This window comes from Brachyistius frenatus, unplaced genomic scaffold, assembly GCF_029030835.1.
Source record: "Brachyistius frenatus isolate BFR_SWC_R1_liver_20210118 unplaced genomic scaffold, ASM2903083v1 Contig_480, whole genome shotgun sequence".
In the NCBI taxonomy this organism is placed as follows: domain Eukaryota; kingdom Metazoa; phylum Chordata; class Actinopteri; family Embiotocidae; genus Brachyistius; species Brachyistius frenatus.
This window is the reverse complement of record NW_027211079.1, coordinates 87,501-100,000: the sequence shown is the minus strand read 5'-3', so window position 1 is coordinate 100,000 and position 12,500 is coordinate 87,501. Positions and strand designations below refer to the sequence as shown.

Below are 12,500 nucleotides of genomic sequence, written 5' to 3'. Positions count from 1 at the left end.
TTGGGACTCCAGAGAACCACAGTGAGAACCATTATCCACAAATGGAGAAAACATGGAACAGTGGTGAACCTTCCCAGGAGCAGCCGGCCGACCAAAATTACCCCGAGAGAGCAGAGACGACTCATCTGAGAGATCACAAAAGACCCCACGACAACATCCAAAGAACTGCAGGCCTCACTTGCCTCAGTTAAGGTCAGTGTTCATGACTCCACCAGAAGAAAGAGACTCGGCAGAAATGGCTGCATGGCAGAGCTCCAAGACCAAAACCACCGCTGAGCAAAAACAACATTAAGGCTCGTCTCATTTTTGCCAGAAAACATCTTGGTGATCCCCGAGACTTTTGGGAAAATACTCTGTGGACTGACGAGACCAAAGTTGAACTTTTTGGAAGGTGTGTGTCCCGTTACATCTGGTGTAAAAGTAACACCGCATTTCAGAACAAGAACCTCATACCAACAGTAAAATATGGTGGTGGTAGTGTGATGGTCTGGGGCTGTTTTACTGCTTCAGGATCTGGAAGACTTGCTGTGATAAATGGAACCATGAATTCTACCGTCTACCAAAACACCCTGAAGGAGAACGTCCGGCCGTCTGTTCGTGACCTCAAGCTGAAGCCAACTTGAGTTCTGCAGCAGGACAATGATCCAAAACACACCAGCAAGTCCACCTCTGAATGGATGAAGAAAAACAAAATGAAGACTTTGGAGTGGCCTCGTCAAAGTCCTGACCTGAATCCTATTGAGATGCTGTGGCATGACCTTAAAAAGGAGGTTGGTGCTGGAAAACCCTCCAATGTGGCTGAATTACAACAACTCTGTAAAGATGAGTCGGCCAACATTCCTCCACAGCTGGAAAAGACTCATTGCAAGTTATCACAAACGCTTGATTGCAGTTGTTGCTGCTGAGGGTGGTCCAACCAGTTATTAGGTTTAGGGGGAAACACTTTTCCACACAGGGCCATGTGGGTTTGGATTGTTTTTCTCCCTTAATAATAAAAACCTTCATTTAAAAACTGCATTTTGTGTTTACTTGTTATCTTTGACTAATATTTAAATTTGTTTGATGATCTGAAACATTTAAGTATGACAAACATGCTAAGAAATCAGGAAGGAGGCAAACACTTTTTCACACCACTGTATATATACATATAGACACATACACGCACATATATATATACACACATAAATATGTATATAGATCTGTGTGTATATATATATATGTATATACACATATATGTACACATATATATGTGTATATATATAAATATGCGTGTTTATATATACATATATAAAAAGTCATACTATATGTTTACTATACTATATGTCCCTACAAAAATAAGGAAAAACAACAATATCATTTGTCTGGTAAAATGGGCTAGTGGTTAGCAGTGTAACTTCCCAATCAGAAGGGTACAGGTTCAATAGCTCCCCTGGATTGAAGACATAAATATCTCATGAGAAGACCCATCCTCAAAGTCAAAAGTTTATGGTTTTAATCCAAGTGCAGTTTGACTTTGTGTGTTTTGCAAAAAAAGTCATACTATAGTATGTCCTTCAAAGTAAAATTGAAAACCAATACTTTATGTGTGGTAAAATGGGATAGTGGTTAGTAGTGTTGCCTCACATTCCAAAGAATCTTGGTTCAATACCCAGGCTGGGTGATTTTTGTGTTTTGTACATGCTTATATGACTTTTAAACATGTTATGGTAGACTGATCAACAGTGTAGTGGTTAGCGTTGTTGCCTTCCACTCAGAAGGTTCCAGGTTCTAAACCTCCCCTGGATGGAAGAACATTAACATCTCAGATGAAAAGTACGGTCCACGGGGAGAATTGAACCTGCAACCTTCTGACTGGAAGGCAACAGCACGAACCACTGCACCAATGTTCTTTCTTCCATAACATGAACGGAAGTCCTATAAGTAATATAAGTTTGTCAAAAATACAATAAAAGCAGCACAACGGCCCAGTTCCAAGCCAGCGTTGTCATCTCACTATCTAGAGGTTCTGGGTTCGATCAGGGGCCTGGAACTTAGTGTGTGGAGAATTGCATGTTCTTGCTTGTGGGGTGACTCTTTGTCACATTTACGACTACATGCATGATTACATTGCATGACATTTGTTTTAGATTAGACTATACGCATAATTTAGTCATCCATATTAAGGACGACATAGTTTACTTTTAGGTTATTACTTATGCAGGAAAATGCAACTTCCACATGTCAAGTCCCAGGCAGGGATCGAACCTGCGACCTCTAGACTGTGAGACAACAACGCTGACAACTGCACCAATGTGCTTGCTTACAAAAAAAAAAAATGAACGGAATGTCGTCAGAAATAACAAAACAAAATATCATGAAGTCATACTACAGCATGTCATATTTCAGACAACATGCTATAGTCTGACTTCATGATATTTTGGACGACATGCTATAGTATGACTTTATGATATTTTGGACGACATGCTATAGTATGCTATAGTATGACCTTTTTTTTTTTTTTAACATGAACGGAAGTCAACGATGCCAAACCAATATTATGTGTGTGGTAAATTGTGGCAGTGGTTAGCACTGTCGCCTCATACTATCAAGATTCTGGGTTTGTTCCCTGGTTAGGATGATTTTGTGTGTTGTACAAAAAAAGTTACACTATAGTATGTCCTACATAATAAAGAAAAAAAACTATCGTTTTAGCATGTCGTCCAAAACATGAAAAAAAAAGTCAGTATGTCATATTTCGGACGACTTCATTTTGGACCTGTTTAGTTGTGTGTTGGAAACAGGAAGAAAACGTCACAGAAATATACAGTGGTTTTATTTTGAAGGGGCAAACAGATGTTTTAGAAATGATGCTCGGTGGTGACAGCAGCTATGATGTCATCATACTGTGGGTCCAATCCGTCATCTTCCCTGCTGGATGGAGACACTGCCATGGAAACGGAACGAGCCACGGCCCGGTGTCGATACTCCGACAGCATGAGAGTGGTGGAGATGAAGTACGGAGCAAACAGCACGATGTATCGGAGCACCGTCGTCACGGAGAGCCGCTCGGCGTCATCGGGATCTGGAAACACTGAGCAGAGAACCAGCGAGGCTCGGGAGGTCTTCATCACACAACAAACCGACACACCTGAACTCACCTCGGACAAGCAGCCGGCCGGGCGGAGACTCTCCCTGACCTCTGATGCGACACCTGTAGACGCCTTCATGCGACCTGGAAGCGTTGTAGATGGTCATGTGACCCCCAGGCTCGGTGCCGCGGAGCTCGTCGCCTTTGTAGAAATCAGCCGGGAGGTCGGAGGATGTCTTTGTTCTGCAGGTCAGCGTCACGTTGTCCCCTCCCATCACAGCGAGGACAGGAATCTGCAGGATGACGGCTCCATCTGGAGGAAGACGGACGCCAGAGAACGTCATCGAGGATAAAAACAAGCGGCGGCCGTGACGTCATCGGCGGTTTTTACTTTTTTTACTTTATTGTTGGTGAAACTAACGATAGCAACTCTTCAGCCTCGAATTAGAATTCAAACCAATGAGTTTAAAGTTTGGATTAAAGTCTCTGTGAGCGATTGTTTTTCCCCAAAAAAGGGGCGTGGTCATGAGAAGCTGACTTTTGATGAATTAAAGAGTGGGTCTGGTGCGTTAGCTCCGCCCACCGTCTATGAAGGAACAACCACCAAACGAGCACTTAACTGAAGTTTGACCTGTTAGCTTTCAGGAACAGCGAGGGGAACCCACCGTGTACAGAGATGTTGACCGAGTTGCTGCGCCTCTTTGCCGGGGTCTCGCACCAGTAGAGGGCGCTATCAGGCTGCTTGACTATGGTCAGGTGGCAGCCGGAGGGAGTAGGAGTTCCCCACTTGTCTCCACAGCTGGACATTGTGCCATCGGACGCCGTGAACCTCCTGACCCTCCATCCGTGAGAGCTGGTGTCGTTACCGCAGTTCAGAGACAGATCCTCGTACTCAAGATGCTGAGACGAGTCCGGAGACGGCGTGAGAGACGGAGGGTTAGAACCATCTGGGGACAGAAACGGACTCTCACTGTGTTAGCTTCATGACCTACGAGGATGAATCAACAAGTCCAGAGTGTTCCTGAACGCAGCACGGTGCTGCACACAGAGCAGCAGAAAACAACGACCTCCATGAGGAAGTATTCAGTGTAGTCTCTTCATCAACATCATCACTGAGTTCCTCACGTTAACGTGACCGCTGGTACCTGAACATTAGTGATGTCACCATGGAAACCTGAAACTGGAGCAGAGAAACTGCAGATTTTGGGTCAAATCTTTTGGGGAACAGAAAATCTTCAGCACGCCCGCTAACAGCCGAGTGTTCCTGAGCTCACGCAATGATTTCCACCACAGAATCATGTCTGGGCTTTTAACGTGTCTGTAAATGGTCATCAGAGAACCTTGAAACGCTTCAGAAAGTCTCCGGCGATGATGAGACGAGCTGGGCGAGGTGTTCTGATGACATCACGTTTCAAGAGGGGTGGAGCTTAACTGTCCAAGACCGAAAAAGGTGCGTCAGGTCAGGAGACACCAGATGGGTTTTCTTTGTGTCACCGTGAATTGGTCCCCCAGAGTCAGACTGTCAACACAGAGTTCCACTGGGACCTTCTGAGGGGAACATTCACTGGAATGGGACGTCTTTTTTTTTACACTGTACTCTTTAAAAGCACGTGTATTTATTTTTAATTAATTCATAGAAACCTCTCCGTATTATGCTGATATTCATATAATTTGTTAACAACCACAGCAGCTTTTAGGGTTTTCTTTAAGTTCAAGATTTGTCTATGACATATTTGGGGGCTCGTCCGGGATCGCTAACCTGTCTCTGCTTCATTGAAAGAAAAAGGCAAGTCCTCAACAGGCTGTTTTATGAATGTTTAGAAGAGTTTTACAAGAAGGTCTGAGGAGTGTTCTGTTTTAGCGAACGCTGCAAGTTTTATGTTTAAGTTTGTAAATTTTAAATAAGGGGTTGAAAGACTGCTGGATGTTGGAGCTCAGGTGCTGATGTTGATGAAGACATGCAACTTCACTTAGTTCCTCATGAAGGTTGTTGCTTCCTGCTGACAGAGTTTAATTTGAGTTTTTTTTACATTGAAGAACCAAACTGACGACATCAAAACTCTGAAATCACACACGGACTGACACCGGGTTCAATGAAGTGACGGACCTTTACCTTCCATTAGCAGCCAGCTGGTTGGAGACTCTCCAAAACCAGCGATGCAACATTTGTAGACACCTTCATCGGACCTGGAAGCATTGAAAATGGTCGTGTGACCCGTAGGCCCGGTCCTGATGAGGGTGTTGTTTTTATAGAAAGACGCCTCGAGGTTGGAGGTTTCCTTTGTTCTACAGCGCAGAGTCACATTGTCTCCTTGGACCACGGGGAGGATGGGACTCTGCAGGACCACCAATCCACCTGAACACGGGTGGAGAAACATGTGACCAGGAGGGATAAAATATAACTCCTAAAAATGATCAATAAAATAATAAAGATTTTAAAAAACAAACAAACACTAGTTTTAAACCAAACTTTCAGCTGCTGTTTTGGGATATGGTTGCCATGGTTACTAGGGTGACACTAAGGTTTTTGTAGTGTTCCTTGGCGGCCGGGCCTCCGCGGAGATGAATCATCTCACAGATTCACTTCCTTTTGTTGTAACCGGTTCCCTTTAAAACAATCGGTGTTCTGCAGCTGCTTCAACTTCTCTGCAAGAGTTTATCTGACAGAGACCCGTCGGGGGGGTTTGAGTCACTCGAGTGTCATATCGATGACCAGTCCTGAAATAGGAAGGGTGGGGTAGGTGAGCGTGGGGGGGGGGGGGGTGAGTCTCACCAGTGACACTGATGTTGACGGCGTCGCTGCTGTCTCCGAGCCGGGACTCGCACCAGTACACTCCGCTGTGAGACTGCTTCGCCGTCATGCTGCAGGTGGAGGATGTCTGGACTCCCCAACCGGAGCCGCACCGGGACAGCTCCGCCCTGCAAACACAGCTTCAGCCATTAAAAGTCGTGGACGGAAGACATTTGTCTCAAAAGATGGAAACTGTTTGATCTTTTTTCTCACCACGGTCATGATCAGTAAAACTTAGCAGCGTTGAACGGACGCTCGCAGCGCCGGGCCTGTTGGGGGCGCCAGCAGGATGCATAATGTGCGGTGGACAAGACATAGTGCACATTTTCTATCACTTCCTTTGTCCACTATGTGGCGCTGTGTGTGACATCGTCAAAGTCTTAAAGCTTTTCTGACCTGATTTAAAGTGGATCTGTTCAACCTGCTAGAAGAACATGAAAGTATAAAACACGCCCAGACAAGAAACCCCTCTCAGGTGCATCTCTGACCCGTGTGCCACGTTTCACCTTTGACCTTAAACAACAACTTCCTGTGAAACATCGAATTTAGCTTCAAGCTTTGTTTTATTCTCAGATTTTTTTATTTCTGTGTTTGTACATGTGATTAAATTCAGAAACCTTCAAACGTTCGAAGTTCCCTGGGAACTAACGAAGACCACGAAGACATTCAGAAGAAAGATGTCCGCCGTGAACTGACCCGTCCGCCGTGTATCTCCACACCGTCCAATCAGAGGAAACCAACTGCTTACAGCTCACCGAGAAATGCTCATACTCAAAGTGTTGAGACTGGCTGGGAGTAACCGTCACCAAGGCTGAGAGACAGACAGAGAGACAAAGAGACAGAGACAGATTGTTCAGTTATCGTTGGACACGAATGTCCAAACTTAAATGTTCTGTTTTTAAAAGCTTCTTCGTCGTCCTTGAGAGTTGATGGGTGAAGGGGGGGGGCACTCTGTTCAGGGTTGCGGTTGGAGACTCTGGTTGCGGTTGAACGCTCTGGTTGCGGTTGAACGCTCTGGTTGCGGTTGGATGCTCTGGTTGCGGTTGGAGGCTCTGGTTGTGGTTGGATGCTCTGGTTGTGGTTGGAGACTCTGGTTGCGGTTGAACGCTCTGGTTGCGGTTGAACGCTCTGGTTGTGGTTGGAGGCTCCGGTTGCGGTCGGAGGCTCCGGTTGCGGTTTGAGGCGCTGGTTGCGGTTGAACGCTCTGGTTGCGGTTGAACGCTCTGGTTGCGGTTGGAGACTCTGGTTGCGGTTGGATGCTCTGGTTGCGATTGGAGGCTCTGGTTGCAGTCAGAGGCGTTGGTTGCGGTTGGAGGCTCTGGTTGCGGTTGGAGACTGATTGCGGTTGGAGGCTCTGGTTGCGGTTAAACGCTCTGGTTGCGGTTGGACGCTCTGGTTGCGGTTGGATGCTCTGGTTGCGATTGGAGACTCTGGTTGCGGTTGGAGACTCTGGTTGTGGTTGGAGACTCTGGTTGCGGTTGGATGCTCTGGTTGTGGTTGGAGACTCTGGTTGCGGTTGAACGCTCTGGTTGCGGTTGGAGGCTCCGGTTGCGGTTGGAGACTGATTGCGGTTGGAGGCTCTGGTTGCGGTTAAACGCTCTGGTTGCGGTTGGACGCTCTGGTTGCGGTTGGATGCTCTGGTTGCGATTGGAGACTCTGGTTGCGGTTGGAGGCTCTGGTTGTGGTTGGAGACTCTGGTTGCGGTTGGATGCTCTGGTTGTGGTTGGAGACTCTGGTTGCGGTTGAACGCTCTGGTTGCGGTTGAACGCTCTGGTTGCGGTTGGAGGCTCCGGTTGCGGTCGGAGGCTCCGGTTGCGGTTTGAGGCGCTGGTTGCGGTTGAACGCTCTGGTTGCGGTTGAACGCTCTGGTTGCGGTCAGAGGCGTTGGTTGCGGTTGGAGGCTCTGGTTGCGGTTGGAGACTGATTGCGGTTGGAGGCTCTGGTTGCGGTTGGAGGCTCTGGTTGCGGTTGGAGACTCTGGTTGTGGTTGGATGCTTTGGTTGCGGTTGAATGCTCTGGTTGCGGTTGGAGGCTCTGGTTGTGGTTGAACGCTCTGGTTGCGGTTGGATGCTCTGGTTGCGATTGGAGGCTCTGGTTGCGGTTGGAGACTCTGGTTGTGGTTGGATGCTTTGGTTGCGGTTGGAGACTCTGGCTGAGGTTGAACGCTCTGGTTGCGGTTGAACGCTCTGGTTGCGGTTGAACGCTCTGGTTGCGGTTGAACGCTCTGGTTGCGGTCGGAGGCTCCGGTTGCGGTTTAAGGCGCTGGTTGCGGTTGAATGCTCTGGTTGTGGTTGGAGGCTCCGGTTGCGGTTGGAGGCGCTCCACGCCAGAGACAGCTGCAGCCAAGTTCTTCAAACTCTGCAGAACCATTCACTTGGTACCAAATATGAAGTGATTTGATTTCGGGGGTCACAGGTCAAAGGTCACGGTCACTGTGACCTCACATCTCTCCATTCAAGTGAACGCCTCGAGGGACCTCCTTTAAATTTGGCACAAACGTTCACTCGGACTGAAGAACTGATGGTAGTTTGGTGGTCGAAGAATCCACTCAGACATTAACGATGAAAACATTTCTCACAAATATCTGAATGGAACAAATAATTAGGATTCTTTTCTGTCTCTTGATCAGAATCATAACTGACATATTTTATATTCATGACGTTCTGAATTGGTGACGTCCGTCTGCGACTTGTGTTGTTGGTTCCATCTTCAGTTTCTCATTAGAGAATCCACAGCAAGTCAATGATTCATGGAGGAGGACCACCAGGAGGAGGACCAGGAGGAGGACCACCACGAGGAGGACCACCACGAGGAGGACTAGGAGGAGGACCACCACGAGGAGGACCACCAGGAGGAGGACCACCACGAGGAGGACCAGGAGGAGGACCACCAGGAGGAGGACCAGGAGGAGGACCACCACGAGGAGGACCAGGAGGAGGACCACCACGAGGAGGACCACGACGAGGAGGACCAGGAGGAGGATTATTATGAAGTACCACGACATTTCATCACAAAACCCAAAACATTCAGCCAATCAAAGTGGAAATGGATCCATTAAACATTATGTTCAACCTTAATGTATCTTACGCACGCTCCCTCCCTCCCTCCCTCACTCACTCACTCACTCACTCACTCACTCACTCACTCACTCACACACACACACTCACTCACTCACTCACTCACTCACTCGCACACACACACACACACACACTCACACACACTCACTCACTCACTCACTCACTCACTCACACACACACACACACACACACTCACTCACTCACTCAGTCACTCACTCACTCACTCACTCGCACACACACACACACACACACACACACACACACACACACACACACACACACACACACACACACACACACACACACACACACACACCTTGGAGCTCACCTCCACTGCTGCTCATCATCCAACAGATGTTCCACATCAGTGAAACACAAACACCGGTCAACATGTTGTGATGTCGTTCATTTCCAGGTTTCAGGGTTTCTCTTCAGCGTCGTCGTCTTCATCGTCTGCAGGCTGAAGTCTGATTGACCAACTCACATCCTGTTCAACAAACCACAGGAAGGAAGAGGATGTGAGACCAAAAACATGATGTTGCACAGTGCTGATATTCATCAACATTTATGAAATGTTTTCATTCTTTAAAAATCTCCTGAATCACTCAGAATACTCACTTTGTGTTTTCTGGAGGTCCATCTGAAAATAATCCCTCATTCATTAGAAAAGAAGATTCAAGAAGACCTGTTTTTGGGGGCGTGTCTGTTTGATTGACAGGCCTGTGGTGCAGTCAGGTTACAGCTATCGGTGGGCGGGACGTAGTATCGTCAGGTTTCCAATCAGAAACTATCAAGATGGTGACGGACAGAATCTGAACTGGAGGATTCATAACGTCCAACGAAGCCGGTAAACAGATCAAAATAAAGAAATTGTGCTCTGAGTTGAGTGAAATCACTTTAAGTGTCTTCTTTGCATCAGTTCAGTCATAAATCAGAGATAGGAAGTATTTCTGCTTGTGTGCTGTTGAAACTACTGAAACTGCCTCTGCTGCAAAAACCCTGCAGCTGTGGTTTCCGTCCATCACCGTGGTTACGGGCCGAGCGGCGAGGTGTGAGGAGCGTCCGGTAAACAGGAAACGCTCACTTCTAGTTATGAGGTTTGAAAACAGACAGAAAAACCCAACAGGCGTAAATGAAACATCCGCCTGGTTGGACTTTATTGATCTGTGTTTATTGAGCTTCTTATTGGAGGAACAATCACAACGATTAGAAATCATCAACGCTGGAGTCAAACCACAATAATAATCACTGCCTCTAAAATACTGGATGTTAAATATTTAAACTGTTTTAAATAAGCATAAATAAGGTTGATCAGCATCTGTAGCCCCGCCCCCTGTGGTGGAGCAACATCCCATAATGTTTACCTCCTGGATGTTTCAGATCGGTTTTCATTTCTAACTCGTCTGAAATGTTGAAGCTTCTGTCGTCTCGGCCGTCATTTTTTCTTGATTTACTCATAATATCGTAGCAATGCTAACAGCTAACAGCTAACATCAAAGGAGCCGTCAGCTGTTCGCGACCGTGTGACCATCAGAGCTGCTTGTCCAATCAGAAGCCTCACAGCCGGCTCTCCGCGGTCACGCTGGACGTAGCTTCACCTTCTGCCTCGTCTGTTGTTGAAAAAAAGAACTCGTGACCAGTCGGAAGAAGACCGAACCCGAGTCAGAGAGTACGATGTAAAACGTGCGCTGACCTTTGACCTGCCGGGCCAGGAGGCGTGGCCCCGCCAGTCCGATGCCCAGCGCGCCGACGGGAGCCGTGATCAGGATGGCTAACACGGCTAACGTTAGCACGTCCAGACCAAACTTGACCAGGACCTCGTCGCCCGCCTCCCTCGCCAGGTCCAGCGCCTTGGAGCCAATAGCAGCCTGACACGCCCACAAACACAAGCCGGCTTTGGTAGTAAAGTAGGATTCGTAGGGTCCGACGTGGTTCTTTTGGTTCTGGTGCTGCCCGGAGGTTCTGGTGTGGTGTTGCGGTACCTGCACGGTGGCTTTGGGCAGCCAGCCCACGGCGATGAACAGCTTCTCCTTCAGGTTGAATCCTCCGAAGTGAACCAGCAGGAAGGTGACGAGGAGCCGCATCACCAGGCCGGTGCCGATGCAGGCCACACCCAGACCTGAGCAGCACCAGAACCGGGTTAGGTTCAAGAACACGCACGTCCACGCGTTCGGTGTCGTCTGTCTGGCGTTTGGTTCTTACCGACGGTGCTGGGGCTGAGGGTCGCTATGGAGATCTCAGCTCCAATCAGACCAAACAGGAGCGGCTGGAACACATCCCAGAACCGACCCACCATGGCCGCCACCGGGCCCTGGACCAATCACATTCAGCGTTGCGTTAAAGAGCTGCCGATGGAAACGTGGCCGAATCCAGGAGGTCCACTTACCTTCTCCGTCTTCCAGCCCAGAGACGCCACGAAGGCGAGGACCAGCGTACTGAGACCGCCGGCGCCGGCAAAGCCGACGACGTGACTGAAGAACACGGAGAACACGGACAGACCCAACAGCAGGACGGTCCGTCTCAGAACCAGGTCGTCCTGCACACACAGAGGACGGTGAGGACGACGCCCTCCGTTCAAAACACACGAAACCAAGAAGACGGAGAGCGAACCTGGTCGCTGCTGGGGACGCAGCGCAGGAACAGACCCAGGACCAGCCCGGCCACGCCCCCCCCCACCACCTCCAGCGCTCCTTTCAGCACGTTCATCCACGTAGAACCTGCCGGGCCGACAAACACGGAGTACAGCGGACCGGAGCGCTGTGAAGGAGCAGAACTGAGCACAAACATGTCCTGACCTGTGGAGAAGGCGACGCCCAGGCAGGTGGAGAACCCCGTGATGGCCAGAACATCGTCGAAGCTTCCAGCCGCCATCAGCAGGGTGGGGATCCCCTGGAGAACGGACCAGAACCACATTAGAGCGCCAACAGAACATCACCGAGCTCAACACCTCCTGCTGGTTGTGGTCCTTAGATCAGAGAAGACTATCTAGAGATCTGTGAGGAGGATCTAGAGATCTGAGAGGAGGATCTAAAGATCTGAGAGGAGGATCTAAAGATCTCTGAGGAGGATCTAGAGATCTCTGAGGAGGATCTAGAGGTCTGAGAGGAGGATCTAGAGATATTTTAAGGGGTTCTGACACTGGTTTTGTGGGTTCTGCTGAGACTGGAAGTTTTTTGGGGCATTGCAGGACTGTTGAGAGGGCTCTAGGGTTCCTGAGGAGAGCATAGGGGTCATTGGGGGTCGTGGAGAAGAGGTCAGAGGTCATCAGAGAGGTGCTCGTGGTCATATCATTTAAAGGTGTTGATCTGGAGAGTGTTTGTGGTTTTGTAGGTGGTTCTTGTGTTTTCTCTCTAAATTTAGTCTGCAGTCAGACGACAGATGAAGCGTAACGTCGGTGGTCCCCCGGCGCCCCCTGGTGGCGGACGGCACCGTCCAACGTTCTGCGCTACGACCTACCTTCTCCACCCCGTAACCTTCTCTCTGCAGGAGCAGCATGGAGGGAACGACCACCGCTGGAGACACTGCAGCCAGGACGAACCTGCAGACACACATGGTTACCCACGGT

General features: G+C 48.8%; 2 protein-coding genes across 2 annotated transcripts in view; both read right to left on the bottom strand.

Annotated features, from left to right (window-relative positions):
- Positions 1-2,795: 2,795 nt before the first annotated feature.
- Positions 2,796-6,540, bottom strand: LOC138614310 (sialoadhesin-like). Its single transcript, XM_069687676.1, has 6 exons — positions 6,072-6,540; positions 5,841-5,986; positions 5,181-5,423; positions 3,733-4,014; positions 3,138-3,380; positions 2,796-3,070 (listed from the first exon to the last, which is right to left on the bottom strand). The coding sequence occupies exons 2-6, from the start codon at positions 5,926-5,928 to the stop codon at positions 2,838-2,840; spliced, it is 1,089 nt and encodes a 362-aa protein (XP_069543777.1). The 5' UTR covers positions 5,929-5,986; positions 6,072-6,540; the 3' UTR covers positions 2,796-2,837.
- Positions 6,541-6,585: 45 nt separating this feature from the next.
- Positions 6,586-12,500, bottom strand: part of LOC138614309 (sodium/hydrogen exchanger 9B2) — a 13,368-nt gene continuing 7,453 nt past the window's right edge. Inside the window, exons 8-16 of the mRNA XM_069687675.1 lie at positions 12,392-12,473; positions 11,731-11,824; positions 11,546-11,652; positions 11,322-11,471; positions 11,138-11,246; positions 10,629-11,054; positions 9,554-10,545; positions 9,264-9,422; positions 6,586-6,669 (exon numbers count right to left, since the gene is read on the bottom strand). Coding sequence (XP_069543776.1) covers positions 10,493-10,545; positions 10,629-11,054; positions 11,138-11,246; positions 11,322-11,471; positions 11,546-11,652; positions 11,731-11,824; positions 12,392-12,473 — 1,021 coding nt within the window. The 3' untranslated portion in view covers positions 6,586-6,669; positions 9,264-9,422; positions 9,554-10,492. The remainder of the gene's footprint in view (positions 6,670-9,263; positions 9,423-9,553; positions 10,546-10,628; positions 11,055-11,137; positions 11,247-11,321; positions 11,472-11,545; positions 11,653-11,730; positions 11,825-12,391; positions 12,474-12,500) is intronic.